The 14,111-nt window shown below is 46.5% G+C and overlaps 1 protein-coding gene and 1 long non-coding RNA gene across 4 annotated transcripts in view; one reads left to right on the top strand and one right to left on the bottom strand.

Moving 5' to 3' along the window:
- The window catches only part of Pdpk1 (3-phosphoinositide dependent protein kinase 1), a 67,485-nt gene extending 59,483 nt beyond the window's left edge, over positions 1 to 8,002 (bottom strand). The window contains exon 1 of one of the 3 annotated variants that reach the window (XM_052759143.1): positions 7,855 to 8,002. In XM_052759143.1, coding sequence (XP_052615103.1) covers positions 7,855 to 7,878 — 24 coding nt within the window. In that variant the 5' untranslated portion in view covers positions 7,879 to 8,002. The remainder of the gene's footprint in view (positions 1 to 7,854) is intronic. The other 2 variants (XM_052759142.1, XM_052759145.1) reach the window with 2 other exon arrangements.
- Positions 8,003 to 8,243: 241 nt separating this feature from the next.
- On the top strand, positions 8,244 to 12,982 carry LOC128123121 (uncharacterized). The gene is made up of 3 exons (XR_008222572.1): positions 8,244 to 8,460; positions 10,927 to 10,980; positions 12,769 to 12,982. It is a non-coding gene; the product is annotated as an uncharacterized LOC128123121 (long non-coding RNA).
- Positions 12,983 to 14,111: the final 1,129 nt, after the last annotated feature.

Here is a 14,111-nt window from a genome sequence, read left to right as displayed (position 1 = left end):
GCCTATACAGTGAGTTCCAGGACAATCAGAACTACATAGAGAGATCGTCTCAAAAAAAAAAAAAACAAAACAAACTGCTAAGGTCATCAAAAACAATGACATATGAGAAACTGTCACAGACAAAGAGCCTAAGGAGGCATAAGGGCGAATATGTCCACAGCAGACTCTGGGAAAAGAAAAGGATATTAAGTAAAAATTAGGGATTCCTCCACACTTGGGAGGCTGAGACAGGCAGACAGTAAACTGTAGTCTAGTCTGAGCCACACAGCAAAACCGTGCTTTAAAAAAAAAAAAAAAAAACAGGGCAGGGAGGTGTAGAGCATATTGTCTAGTTAGTAGGTACTGAGTTCAGATCGACAGCACCCACGTAAAAAGTGAGGTGCAACACCATGTCAGTCAGTCTTGCTGAACTGGTGAGCTCCAGGTTCAGTGAAAAGACCCTGTCTCAAAAATAAGGTAGAGGGTAAGGTGCTGTTATACGAGGAGAGGACCTGAATCAGATCCCTGGCAACCAAGTATAATGCCAGGCACAGTAGTGCATTCCAATAATCTCAGCACTGGCCAGTCATTCTAACCAAAACAATGAACCTAGCAAACCTCCTGTTCCATACTTAGGCACATATACACATACACATGTAAATACACATGTATATATACATATGTAAAAAAGAGGAGGAATGAGGAGAGGGAAGAGAGAGGAAAAAGAGGGAGAGGGAGGGAAAAGAGAAAGAAGAGAAAGAGATGGGCTGGGGAGATGAAAAATCAGTAAAGTGCTTGTCATGCAAAGGACCTGAGTTCAATTCTCAGAATCCACATAAAAAGCTGGGTGTGGTGCTTAGGCTCTCGTTATCTCAGCACTCAGAAGTACAGACATGTGGATCTTGCTGCCAGTCAGTCTAGTTGGTAAGCCCCAAGTGAGAGACTCTGTCTCAAAATACAACGGTGGGTGACTCAGAGAAATGATACTAGGAGTTGAATTCTGACGCACGCACGCACGCACGCACGCACGCACGCACGCACGCAAACATAAGAAAGAGACAGAAAACAAGGTGTGATGCATACCAGAATTCCAACACTAGGAAAGTTAAGGCAGGAGGATATGGAGTTCCAGGTTAGCCTAAAATACATGGCAAGGTCCTGTCTTAAGAGAGGGATTGGAGGAGCAGGACTGAGTCCAGTGTTATCACAGGACATAAACCCAGGTATCAGAACCAAGAGGACTGAGTGAGAAAAGAATAATAGGAGTCACCTAGAGGCTGGAAGCTCTGAAAGCCAAGGGTACAACAGAGTTTACCTTAGAGAAGCAGACATGGAACACAGAACAGATGTGGTGTAGAACCAAGGCTTGGGGAAAGGGCAGCCAGCACGGAGTAGACTGGTCAGACAAGGCTGTACAGCCACGGGAAATGTTTATGAGGGGCCTTCCACAGAGGGGAATTTCTTCAGGCAAAGAGGAAGAACATGAAAAAGACAAGAGGCCACTGAACCTGACAGGCACAAACATCCTGAACATTTGTCTGGGCCTGGGTGCATATGAGTGTAGGAGTGTAGGTGTGTAGGTGTGTATGTGTACACAAGCGCGCGCGCACGCACACACACACGCACACACACACACACACACACTCACACGCATGCAGTGTCTGAGGCATAGCCCCTGGGAGAAACAAAATGACAAACCAGGAGAGAAGAGGAGGCGGCACCTGAGGACCCATCCAGCAAGTCATTGGAGTGCTCTTAACCAGGAGAGGAAGCCAGCAGGAAAGGGCAGTAAGAACACTAAAGCAGCAGTGGCCAGCCACAAGCATGACAACATGCAAGAGACAGCAACCCTGAGTGAACTCCAGACTCCCTCCTATCCAGAGAAAGGTGTACAGGTGCCACACCTACAACTAAGGCTCCACAGAAGACAAAATAGCCCTTGTAGGCTCTGTCCCTCACACCCAGTTTAGGTCTCCCAAAAACACTAAGGAAAAACTAAAAATTAGCTCAAGCCCCTTCTCACATTTCTTTCTTTCTTTCCTTTTTATTTTCAAGACAGGGTTTCCCTGTAGTCCTGGCTGTCGTGGAACTGACTCTGTAAACTAGGCTGGTCTCGAACTCACACAGATCTGCCTTCCTCTGCCTCCCAAGTGCTGGGATTAAAAGCATGTGCTACCACCATCCGGCTCCTTCTCACATTTCTATTGCAGGTCAAAGCACTTGGTGAGACTTTTCAGATAATTTTCTCTGACAGTATCCAATACACAGCTGCTACTTAGAGATCCAACTCCTTCCTCCTGCAAAAACTCAAGCTTCAAAAGAGAAAACAGTTGAGAACGATGCTTTAACAACAATCTCGCTGTAAAAGCTATGTCTCTGGTGGAGTGCATTTTGACCAAAACCTGCTGAGACCTGAGGCTTCTGAAATGGGAAGACCAGCTGTAGTTTCTCCAGGCACACACAAGACACACACCTCCAAAAGGAACATCCTTGGCATCTAGACAGACCTTCAAACAAGGTCTGTACTATGACTCCCTTCAGAAAGACTTGAAACAGACTGGCACAGAGGGTACTGATCTATCTGTGAAATGAGGGAAATCACCAGGCCACACAAAAACCATTTGCCCACCTTCAACTGACCTCTTGACAAAACTACAGGCAGAAACCACATATTCATGTTCAGTAGTGAGCAGAACCTTTTAGCACTGGCTGTTCTAGCTTCTGTGGCTTCTGTAAAATCCAGCAACCTAAAAACACAACCCTGAATCAAGCCCCTTGATAAGGAATCAATCCTTCCCAGTGTGGTCTACACAAACCTGTAACCTCAGCACTTGGAAAGTGGAGGCAGGACCAGAAGTTCAAGGTCATCGTCAGCTACATGCTATGTTGAATCCAGCACATTATATGAGATCCTATCTTTAAAAAGGAAAAGGGAGGTGGTCAGGTGTGGTGTTGCACACCTTTAAATCTCAGCATCCAGAGTGCATCTCTGTGAGTTCTAGGCCAATCTGATCTACATAGTGAGTTCCAAGCCAGCCAGGGCTGCAGAGTGGGACCTTTTCTCAATAGATAATAAATATTTTAAAAGCCAATCCTTTATAACAAATTGAGTAGCTGTTTTTTGTTTCTTAAAAGACAAGCTCTCGGCCGGGCGGTGGTGGCGCACGCCTTTAATCCCAGCACTCGGGAGGCAGAGGCAGGCGGATCTCTGTGAGTTCGAGGCCAGCCTGGTCTCCAAAGCGAGTACCAGGAAAGGCGCAAAGCTACACAGAGAAACCCTGTCTCAAAAAACCAAAAAAAAAAAAAAAAAAAAAAGAGAAGCTCTCATTATGTTGCCCAAGCTTTCCTCAAAGTTGTGAATTCAGGGATTCTCCTGCCTTAGTCTTCCAAGTAGCTGGGACAATAAGTATGCACCGGCATACTTGACAAATTTATTTTCCTTTTTTTTTTCCCCCAAGACAGGGTTTCTCTGTGTAGCTTTGCGACTTTCCTGGAACTCACTCTGTAGCCCAGGCTGACTTTGAACTCACAGAGATCCACCTGACTCTGCCCCCCCGAGTGCTGGGATTAAAGGTGCGCACCACCACCACCTGGCTACCACCCAGTTTTTAAGTATCTTTCTTAACACATTTAAAAACAACTTGCAATTTCTTAGAGTGAAAAAAAATCAACTTTAATGTCAAAAAATTTTCCTGGATTAACAATAAAAACAGACTTTCTATGACTATATAATGCAAACAAAGGTCAGGTACCAAAGCAGAACCCAACAGCTATCTCAATCTCAAAAGCCCTTTCTCATCACAGAGAGAACACATCCCTATGACTCTAAGAAAGCGCTCACTGCTCTGATCTAACAGCTGGAGACTGAACATACAACCTGTTCACAACATTCAAGTAACTTTAAAAAGGTCTGGCATCACACCAAACAAGTGAACAATATGATCCAGTCACAGAAGAATGCATGACTGAGAAGATCTGACTGATACATGTCCCAAACTTACAGTTTCCATATAACACTTCCTCCCCCATTGACTTGCCCTTTGAACCTGCCTTCAAAACAACTGCACTGCATACCCCCTTGCCACCTGTCATCCCACAGACAGGCCTGGGGCACCCTCGCACCTGCTGAGGGGGTCATTTCTGTACCAGTGTTCCTCTGCAATGACTTGCTCTCCTCGTAGAACTGAAAAACCACACGTGACTCCCTGTCCACTCCACAGAGACACTACTTGGAAAGAGGAAAACACATTCTGAGGACTATTCTCCAAACACATCACCTCAGACAGCCTCATCTCTACAGCACTCCCAGCTCATTCATCACGTATATGCCCATCTCTGACTCCTACCAGGTTCAATCAGCTACCTAGGAGTACCTTAACTCCAGCTCAAGTAGAGATGAGGACACAGGTTGAAAAGGGAGACACATGTCCCCAGGAGCCACCTGTTCCTCTTCCCCAAAACTGTACTGAAAGCAGCCTGAAGGCCAAGATCCGCCTTCAGCCCTATATCTCTACAAACAGCTGCTAGCTAAGATAATATCCTCCTCATAAAATCCATGTCAGAAAGATTTTTTAAAAAGTGCTCAGAGGTTAAGAGCACTTCCTGCTTTTCCTTGGAACCCAAATTTGGTTCCTAGCACATCTATCAGGTGGCTTTTAACCACCTGTAACTCAAGCTCCAGGGGATCTGAGACCCTCCCCTGGCCTTTGAGGGCACCCACGAACACATGGGATTTACTCACACACACATATAAATATGTTTTGAAAAGAAACATAAAACAAGCTCTGATTCCATCTCTTATGGGGACCTTGCCTTGCCTGCATCACTGGAGATTGAAATGCATCCTGTTCCATGACAGGCAGGGCACCTAAGCACCAACTCAAGAAATGTGGCACAGCCTGAAGTTAAGCTCTGCAGTTCTTTCTTTTGCAGAGGACAGGGGTCAGGTTCCCAGCACTCACATGGTGGCTAACAACCATCTACATCTACAGTTCCAGAGGATCTGATGCCCTCTTTTGGCCTCCAAGGGCACTGCACACACATGATGTACAGACAAGCATGCACCTATACACATAAAATAAAAATAATTTTCTTTTTTCAGACAGGGTTTCTCTGCGTAGCCCTGGCGTGTGTCACCATGGCCCAGATAAAAATAAATCTTAAAAAAAGCCAGGTGGTGGTACACATCTTTAATCCCAGCACTTGCGATGTAGAAGCAGGTGGATCTCTAAGCGTTCCACGTCAGCCAACACTACACAGAGAAACCCTGTGAGAGTGAAGGAAGGAAATGTATCAAGGCCTGGTTGTGGCACACACTTTTAATGCCAGCACAAGGGAAACAAGCAGGTAGATCTCTGAGTTCAAGGCCATCCTGGTCTGTATAGCAAGCTCCAGGCCAGCTAGGGACTATATATCGAAATTCTTATCTTTAAAAAAATTATTTTTCGATGATTTGATAATCTGAAGGCACTTTTTTGCATGCTTTCTGAATTTCTGACAGATGCAGCACCTTTGGAAAATCTAAAGCGCCTTAAATTCTCAAGTCCGCATGTCTCCCTCTGACCAAACCACATCTCTTTTTTCCAAAGGGGGATGGGGGTGGGTGGGCTCCAAGCCTCACCCCAGCAGAGCACCAGTCCTCAATGAGGGCAAACCACACACAGCTTCTTCCAAGCAGGTGTTTTCTGACAGGACACAACTGAAATGAGCCCCAGGGCCTGTTTCAAAGAATGTGATCATCTACACAAAGAAATATAATGTCCCTCTTCCTCCAATATGGCACAGTTAAAATACTTAGGAGGCTCAAGCTCCAGGAAGACATCTTGGGCAGTTGCACTGGGGACTTCCTTACTCCCTAAGATGCCCACAGAGCCTCCCCTTGGGAGAGCCTCCCCTTGGGAGATCCTCACATGACAGAAAAGTGACACTGGATTCTCCGACCAAACCCAATGTTATGAGTCAATTACTTGACCTCACCTGTAAAACGGGAACAATATCTACCTCACAACACAATATGAATGAAGTATGTATCTAAATATCTGCCTTGAAGTAAGAGCTCAATAAATGGTACTTAAAACCTCTGGCCCACCTTAACGGCAGACTAAGCTAGACCTATTTCCACAGCCTCAGGTCATACTGCTGGCTTTACAAGTGTAAAGGGGAAAGGCTTTGAGGAAAGTTAATTGAGACAGTGTCAGCATGCCAGGTTAAAGTTCAAATGCAAATACACTTTAACCATGCAAATCTTCCAGTCCTCAGATGAAAATCCATCACAGGAGCCACCTCTGTCATTCCTAACAGGAAGCAAGGCATATTCCCACATGTGGGGGGGGACTCTCGATGACAAAGTTCTTCTCATTTCTTTACAGAGAAGTCTACCATTTATTCTGTAATTCTCTTCTGCTCACTGAAAAAGCTGCCTGATGACAAGAAAATTGCAGATATCAAATGTCCATCATGGAAGTGTCAAGACTATGTGAGAAAACACTCTTCCTCTTCACATAGACACCATCAAATACACACCTTATACACTACAACAGCACCACTGTGTAAAAGTTCACTTCATAAGCATCCACAATACTGTCACTCTGACTTCCAAGCACCCCGGGGTAAAGACACAAGTGTTGCAACACCCTTTTGCCTTTCACCATTTTTCTCAACTGGATAGGTCCTCCTCCTTTTAGAACTTGGATTAATTATCACCCATCTCTACAATGGAAGGTTATAACTTGGAAGTCCACAGATGAGCTGCAGAAGGCTCAAGAGCCTCCAGTAGCAACAAAATTCAGAGCAGCTGTGCATGCTTCTCAACGGGAGCCCATACTTTCAGATTCTCAAAGGGGCTCATGACCCTCCAAAAACATCTAAAAACCACTACCACAGCCGCATCCTAGACCAAACTGGATCAAGTGAGTCTCTTGGGTCTGCCCGAGTAAAGGGACCTACAACCCTCTTCCCGCCCCACCCCACCCACAAAGAAGGTAGGGGTAAAAGATCGAACCCAAGAGCTCTGAACCTATGAGACAGGCAGATCACCACTGAATTACAGCCCTAGCCCAAGGGGGTCTGCCTTCTGAACCAAATTTTGCTGGACGTCTGACATCATTCCATCACCCACTTCATATCGCATACAAGGTAGACACGCTGATCTATCTTGATCCTAAGAACTCTAAAACTTAACAGAAAATACAAGACAACTATGGATAGTTTTAACAACACAGAGAAAACAGAAACACTTCACCCAACAAGTGGTTGGTTTGGTTTTGGGTTTTGTTTTGTTTTTCCCCTAAAACCCCTCCTCCCTGTCAAACTTAGGCTGCCCTCACTAGGGCCTCTCAGCCCGGCCTCCCAGAGCTTCCCACCTCACTGAGCGCAGAACCACAGGCAAGAGGAGCACCGAAATGCCCCGCTGACCAAGAATCTGGAAAGGAGCTGCCAGCATCAGGTGCTACAAGCAGAAACTCGCATCTCCTGCTTCCCAAGATCCTCCTTTAGGTAAAGGCCAGAGGTTTCTCCTCCGCAGGCAAGACCTCAAGGTAAGCCCAGAGGCTCGGCTCTAGGCTGCGCGGAGCCGAAAACAAACTTTCCAGGCACTTCCACCCCGCCCGGCCGGGTGACACCTCCCGGCCTCCCCCGCCCTCCGCGCCCTGTCAGCGCCCCCGGCTGCCGCCGCCAGCCCCAGCCGGGGCCTGCGTTCCCCGCCGCAGCCGAGAGGCACCCTCGGACGGCGCCAGCAGTCCTGCCCGCCACCCAGCCGCAGGTGAGGCGCCGCCCGGCCCGCGGCACCGGGCCGCCCCGCCTCGCCTAGCAGAACCCGGGCGACCGCCACGCTCCCGGGTAACGGACCGGCGCGCCCTGTAGCCGCCGCGCGCTCACCAGCTGGCTGGTGGTCCTGGCCATGAGCCCCGCGTCGGCGCGGGCGCCTCCCCCGCAGCGTTGCGCTGCTCGGCGCCTCCTCAGCGTCCTCCTCCCCGCGGCGGAGCCCCAGCAATGGCCGCCCTCATCCTGCGCCCGCCCCGCTGCCTGCCGCCCCCAGCGCCACCCCGCCCCCGCGCGACGCTGGGTGGGACTTCCGCGACGCAGCCGCCGCTGCCCATGTCCATTGGTCAGTACACCTATCACTCGCCGCGGGCCGTGAGTGCCCCCCCCCGCCCAGGAACCGCATTTCCGGGTTGGGTCCAGACGCGCCTGTAGAGGGCGACCGAGCGAGCCAATCCGAGGCGGCGGGGAGGGGCTGGGTCTAGAGCGCCGAGCTGTCATCCGCTTTCCTTGTCAGGTAAACTGAGGCTGGGCGGGCTGCCGACCAAGGTCACGCCTGGGGCAGCAGCAAGGCTGAGCTTGAACCCGCTGCCTGGACTACTTGAATGGCTTTGATTCACGGCTCACGAGTGATCCGGGAGAGAGATTGGGCTATCCTATTATTTGAAGCAGAAAACAAGCCATCCTGTCACTGACAGCCTCGGAAACTGTGCCTCTATGTTGGTGGGTGTCGTTTTTCTCTTTGGGTGTCTTTGTGAGCTTGCTTTTATTATTTTTATTTCCTTTCCCCTCAACAAGATCTCACTATGTAGCCCAGACTGGCCTCATACTTGCAGCAATCCTTCTGTCTCAGCCTCCCAACTGCTGAAATTACAGGTGTGAGCCACCACACCCTGCTTTAGTTGATTAATGACAACGCTGTTCTTGGGTTTTTTTTAATTGTGGTGAAACGAATACAAATTTTACAATCTTTACTTTAAGAAAAAAACTTTTTGTGCTTTGTGTATAATATATGTGTATGTCCACTTGTGTGTGGATGCCAGGTATCTTCAATACCATTCTCCACCTGGAGCTTGCTAATTCCTCTAGGCTGACTGGCCACTGAGATGCAGTGATCCTCCTGTCTCTACTTTCCCAGGGGTGAAATTACAGACATGCCCACCACCTGCAGCTTTTACATGAGTGCTGAGGATCCAAACTCAGAACTTCATGTTTACATGGCAGGCACTTTACTAAGCCATCTCCCCCGCCCTTACCCATTTATTTCAGTGTTGGGAATTGAACTCAAGACCTCACACATGCTACGTTTCTCTAAATTAAAATATCTAAATGCCTCTTACCACCTTTGTTTTTGTGGTGGTTTTGAGACAGTGTCTCAGCATGTAGCCCTGGATAACCTGGACCTCACTATGTAGACCAGGCTTGCCTTCAATTTTTGAACTTCCTGCCCTAACTTCCCAGGTGCTTGGATTACAGGTATTCACTACCCTCTTCAGATACCTGTTGTTATTTTTTAAAGTAATTTAAAGTCAGCTGAAAATTACTGAGTGTTCAGCCTTAAATGGGGCATCTAGAAACAGATGGTAATAGTGTACACTTTTAGTCCCAGCACTTGGGAGGCAGAGGCAAGTGGAGCTCTGTGAATCTGAGGCCATCCTGGTCCACAAAGTGAATTCCTGTCCCCAAAAACAAACAAAAAAATAAATGGAGCATCTATATCATTCCCCTTTCAACTAAGGCTTAGGGAGCATTGAGAAAGAGGGAAAGGAAAGAATGTGAGAGCTGTAAATGGGAAGGAATGCTGAGAAGTTGTTTCCTGAACATATATGTCCGTGGTACTGATGAACTCAACGCAGCTGTGGTTACCTGCACACGATCAAGCCAGTCACAACTCCAACATGCATAGGAGAGGGTCTTACGAGGCTGCACACCCCTCTGAGTAGTCACTGCAACTGATGGCTGCTGGGGGAGAGCCTTTTTTCTGTGACGGTGTGGCCACTGGAAGGTTGTCCATGCTCAAGTGGATGACCCCATACACATTCATACACACACACAGCACTAACCAAACTTGGTAGGTTACTAAAAAGTCTACTGCCACCTGCCCCACTCAAAAATTGGTTTAAAGTCAGATGAAGTGGAATGGACCTGTAGAGCCTTCTAACCTGGTAGGCAAATCAATTGAGTCCAGGAGTTCAAAGTCAACCTGAGCAATAAATAGCAAGACTTTGTCTCAAAAAAATTTAGATGATATAGAGCAGCCAACATTCATGGGATAAATTCATAATCCCATGCAGGCAGAATGAATTGCCAAACAAGCACTAATGGCCATTAACAGCTACTTCATATTGACTCTAAAGTGAGGAATTTTCATCCTAGATCTCATTTATTCTGAAGCATCCCTAACATTGTTGCCCCAATTTTCAGATGAGGAAACTGAGGCACAGGAGTGGCAATTCCACAGTTTGCAGTGCCAGAATGGGGACCCAGGCAGCCACATTCTAGAACCTGTATGTCAACCCCTAAAGACACAGTCCATATCTACCCATTCTTCCAGTCTGCCATATATTTATAGGCCTTAAAAACAACAAACGGGCCGGTGGTGGTGGTGGTGGTGGTGGTGGTGGTGGTGGTGGTGGTGCACAGCTTTAATCCCAGCGCTCGGGAGACAGAGGCAGGTGGATTTCCATGAGTTCAAGGTCAGCCTGGTCTACAGAGTTAGGGCAGCCAAAGCTACACAAAGAAACCCTGTTTCAAAACAAAACAAAACGCCAAGAGATGGCTCAGTGAGTAAAGTACTTGCTATAAAGGCATGAAAACCTGAGTCTGGATCCTCATAGTCCATGTAAAGCCATCCACAATTAAGCTCATCCCATAAGCTCAGCATTCCTGTGAAAAGAGAACCCCTGGAAGCTTGAGAGTCAGTCATTCCAGACCCTGAACAACAGACCTGCCATGGCTCAGCCAGGAAAACACTGCTGTGCAAGCTTCACAGCCTGAGTTTAACCCAACCGAAGCCAAGATGGCTGATAACTGACACCATGTATGTGCTGTGATACGTGTATGCCCCCATCACACACACACAATACAGTAAGTTTCTTAAAGTTTGATTAGATTTATTTATTTTTATGTTGTATGTTTTTCTTGCATGTATATCTGTCTGTGCTCCACATGTGTGCTTGGTACCCACAGAGGTCAGAAGAGGGTATCGAATCCCCTGGAACTGGAGATGGTTGTAATCAACAGGTGGGTGTTCAGAACAAGAGCAATATGTGCCCTTAACCTTTACCATTTCTCCAGCCCTATAATAAGTTTCTATGAGTTTGAGGCCACCTTGGCCTCCATAGTGAGTCCCAGGCCAGCCAAGGTTACATAGTGAGATCCTGTCTCAAACCAAAAAACTAAAAATGAATGAATAAGAAGAAACCTTGTGTCAAATAAGGTCGCAGATAAGGACTAAGACCTGAAGCTGTCCTCTGACCTCCATATATGTGCCTGCACTCACACACACACACACACACACACACACACACACACACACACACACACACGGGGTGGGTTGACTTAAAGCAGCAGGTGACTATAACCCCCAGTGCCCAGAAGTCTCATTTGGTGTGACCCATCCTTCCTTTGACACCAAACACTGTGTTACCCTGTGTCCTGTATGCCCTTCCCCTGGTGGCCATCTGCCTCAGCTGCAGAGGATTCCATTGGAGGAACATTCCATTTACAGATGGGTATTTAGAGATCCATATATTGATAAATCTCTACTAACATACCAAACATTAAAATGGTTCCCAGGCTGAGTGGTGGTGGCCCACACCCTTAATCACAGCACTTAGGAGGCAGAAGCAGGTGGCTCTCTTATGAGTTCGAGGCCAGCATGGTCTACAGAGTTAGTTCTAGGGCAGCCAAAGCTACACAAAGAAACCCTGTTTCAAACAAACAAACAAAAATAACAACAAAATAGTTCCCAGTTTTGTTTTGTTCTCATGAACCAGGTCCTACACCAAAATCCAGACACAGCCTTACTTGCTTTCTTGGATAAATTTGTAGTCTAGGGCTGGAGATATGGCTCAGAGGTTGAGAGCACTGCTTGCTCTTCCAAAGGTCCTGAGTTCAATTCCCAGCAACCACATGGTGGCTTACAACCATCTGTAATGAGATCTGGCGCCCTCTTCTGGCCTGCAGGGATATGTGCAGACAGAACACTGTATACATAATAAATAAATAAATCTTTAAAAAAAAAAAAAAAAAAAAAAAAAAATTTGTAGTCTATGAAATTAGGAGGTCAAAGTGCAGTTCATTACTGCTAAATTGCCTGCCATGTCCCACAAAGGCTACACTGTCATCCTAAGAATACATAAAGACAAGCCGGAGGGGATGGAGCTCTTGCCAGCATACACTTTTGAAGACTTTGTCGTCACTATCCTGCCACACACAAGAGCAGAGTGCCAGCTTTCGACACTTGATGGCCCCACGATTGTCCCCACTATCCACATGAGGGAACAGAGGCTGTATTGGTTACTCTTACAGAGTTAGGTCACAGAATACAGGTTTCAAAATCAGACACGTGTGTGTGTGTGTGTGTGTGTGTGTGTGTGTGTGTGTGTGTGTGTGTGTGTGTGTGAGAGAGAGAGAGAGAGAGAGAGAGAGAGAGAGAGAGAGAGAGAGAGAGGGAGAGGGAGAGAGAGAGAGAGAGAGAGAGATCATACTCCCTTTCTCAGAAAGTTACTGAAGAATGTGTTCCACCAAAAATAAGTAAAGGAATAAACCAAGAAAGAAGATATGGCCAGCCTATGTTGACTACCCAAGGGAGGCCTTACCCTCTATGAGGAGGGAATGGGGGTGGGATGGGAGGAGGTGGGGGGAAGTGGGAGAAGGGGAGGGAGGCAGAACAGGGGTTGGTATGTAAAAGGAAAGGAATTTTTTTCTTTCTTTTCTTTTTTCCTTTTTTAAAGATTTATTTATTTTATTATTTATTTATTTGTTTGTTTGTTTCTTTATTTGTTTATTTATTTATTATGTATACAGTGTTCTGCCTGCATGTATGCCTGCATGCCAGAAGAGGGCACCAGATCTCATTACAGATGGTTGTGACCCACCATGTGGTTGTTGGGAATTGAACTCAGGACCTCTGGAAGAGCAGCCAGTGCTCTTAACTGCTGAGCCATCTCTCCAGCTCAAGAAAAATTTTTTTAAATAAAAAAAAGAAAGAAGATATGAGAATACAAAGGAATAGAGTATACCTAGGCCCTGTGTATCCTTTCAATGATCATTGAGCCTCCTCGTGCCAAGCACTGTGCTTGGAAATTCACCAGTGAACAAAACACAAAAAGGTTTCCTGTGGAATTCTGGTACTAATACAGGAGTGGAGGAAGAGAGGAAACCTAATAAGCAAATTTTATAGCATATTAGAAGGTAAAAAGTCTTGTTGGGGAGAAAGAAACTCCTATCAATGGGGTCGCAGAAGTGCACAGGGAGGAGGTAAAAGTTTAAATGGAGAAAATCCAAGATCAGAGCTGTGGGCAATAAGCACCCAGACCATTAGTAAGCAGGCTTCCCGAGTAATCCATAAAAAAAACTTAAAAAGCTAGGTTCTCAACACATAGAAAGTTGAGTTGAGGAGCTGACATAGAGATGAAAAAACCCAGGAAAAATAAACCCAACATCCAAAAACTCTACTCGAGAGCCAGCCTGGCCACAGTGTGAGTCTCTCTTCAGTCCCTCTCCTGCTGAGTGTGATATTTACAGGCATGATCAGGTACTGACTCAACCCTGAATCATCAGACTCTCTTGACATGAGGCTGGAGCTGTGGCAGGGTATTCAGCACAAAAGCAATATATAGCCACAAATGATGACTCAAGATATAAAGATGGACATAAAAAGCAGGAAGACAGGGAGGTTACTGATTTTATCACAGCCTTTTCAGAACTATTTGGCTTTTTTAAAAAATGTTACGTGTATGGGTGTTTTGCCTGCATGGATGTCTGAGTACTACTTGTGTACAGTGCCAGGAAGGTCAGAATAGAGCATAAAATCCCTGAAACTAGAGTTAAAGACAGTTTAAGTTGTCGTGTGCCTCTGGGAATTGAACCTGGTCCTCAAGAAAAGCAGACAGTGCTTTTAATTGCTGAGCCATCTCTCTAGGCCCACTATCTGGTCTTTTATCTACTGACAAAAATAAAAATTGATAAAATGGAGCTGGGCATGGTGACTAACTTCTGTAATCCCAGTACTCAGGAGTCTGAGGCAGGAGGATCACCAACCACAGTTCAGAACTTCTCACTAATGAATGTAAAGCTGGTCAAAATATATTTGTGACCCCACAGCTTACTATGTTTTGTGTTGCTGAGCATTATGGCCACAGCCTCCC

Source organism: Peromyscus californicus, unplaced genomic scaffold (assembly GCF_007827085.1).
Source record: "Peromyscus californicus insignis strain IS unplaced genomic scaffold, ASM782708v3 Scaffold_3__1_contigs__length_106647218, whole genome shotgun sequence".
Lineage (NCBI taxonomy): Eukaryota > Metazoa > Chordata > Mammalia > Rodentia > Cricetidae > Peromyscus > Peromyscus californicus.
Note: the sequence above shows the minus strand (reverse complement) of the source record. Positions and strands in the feature narration are given on the sequence as shown.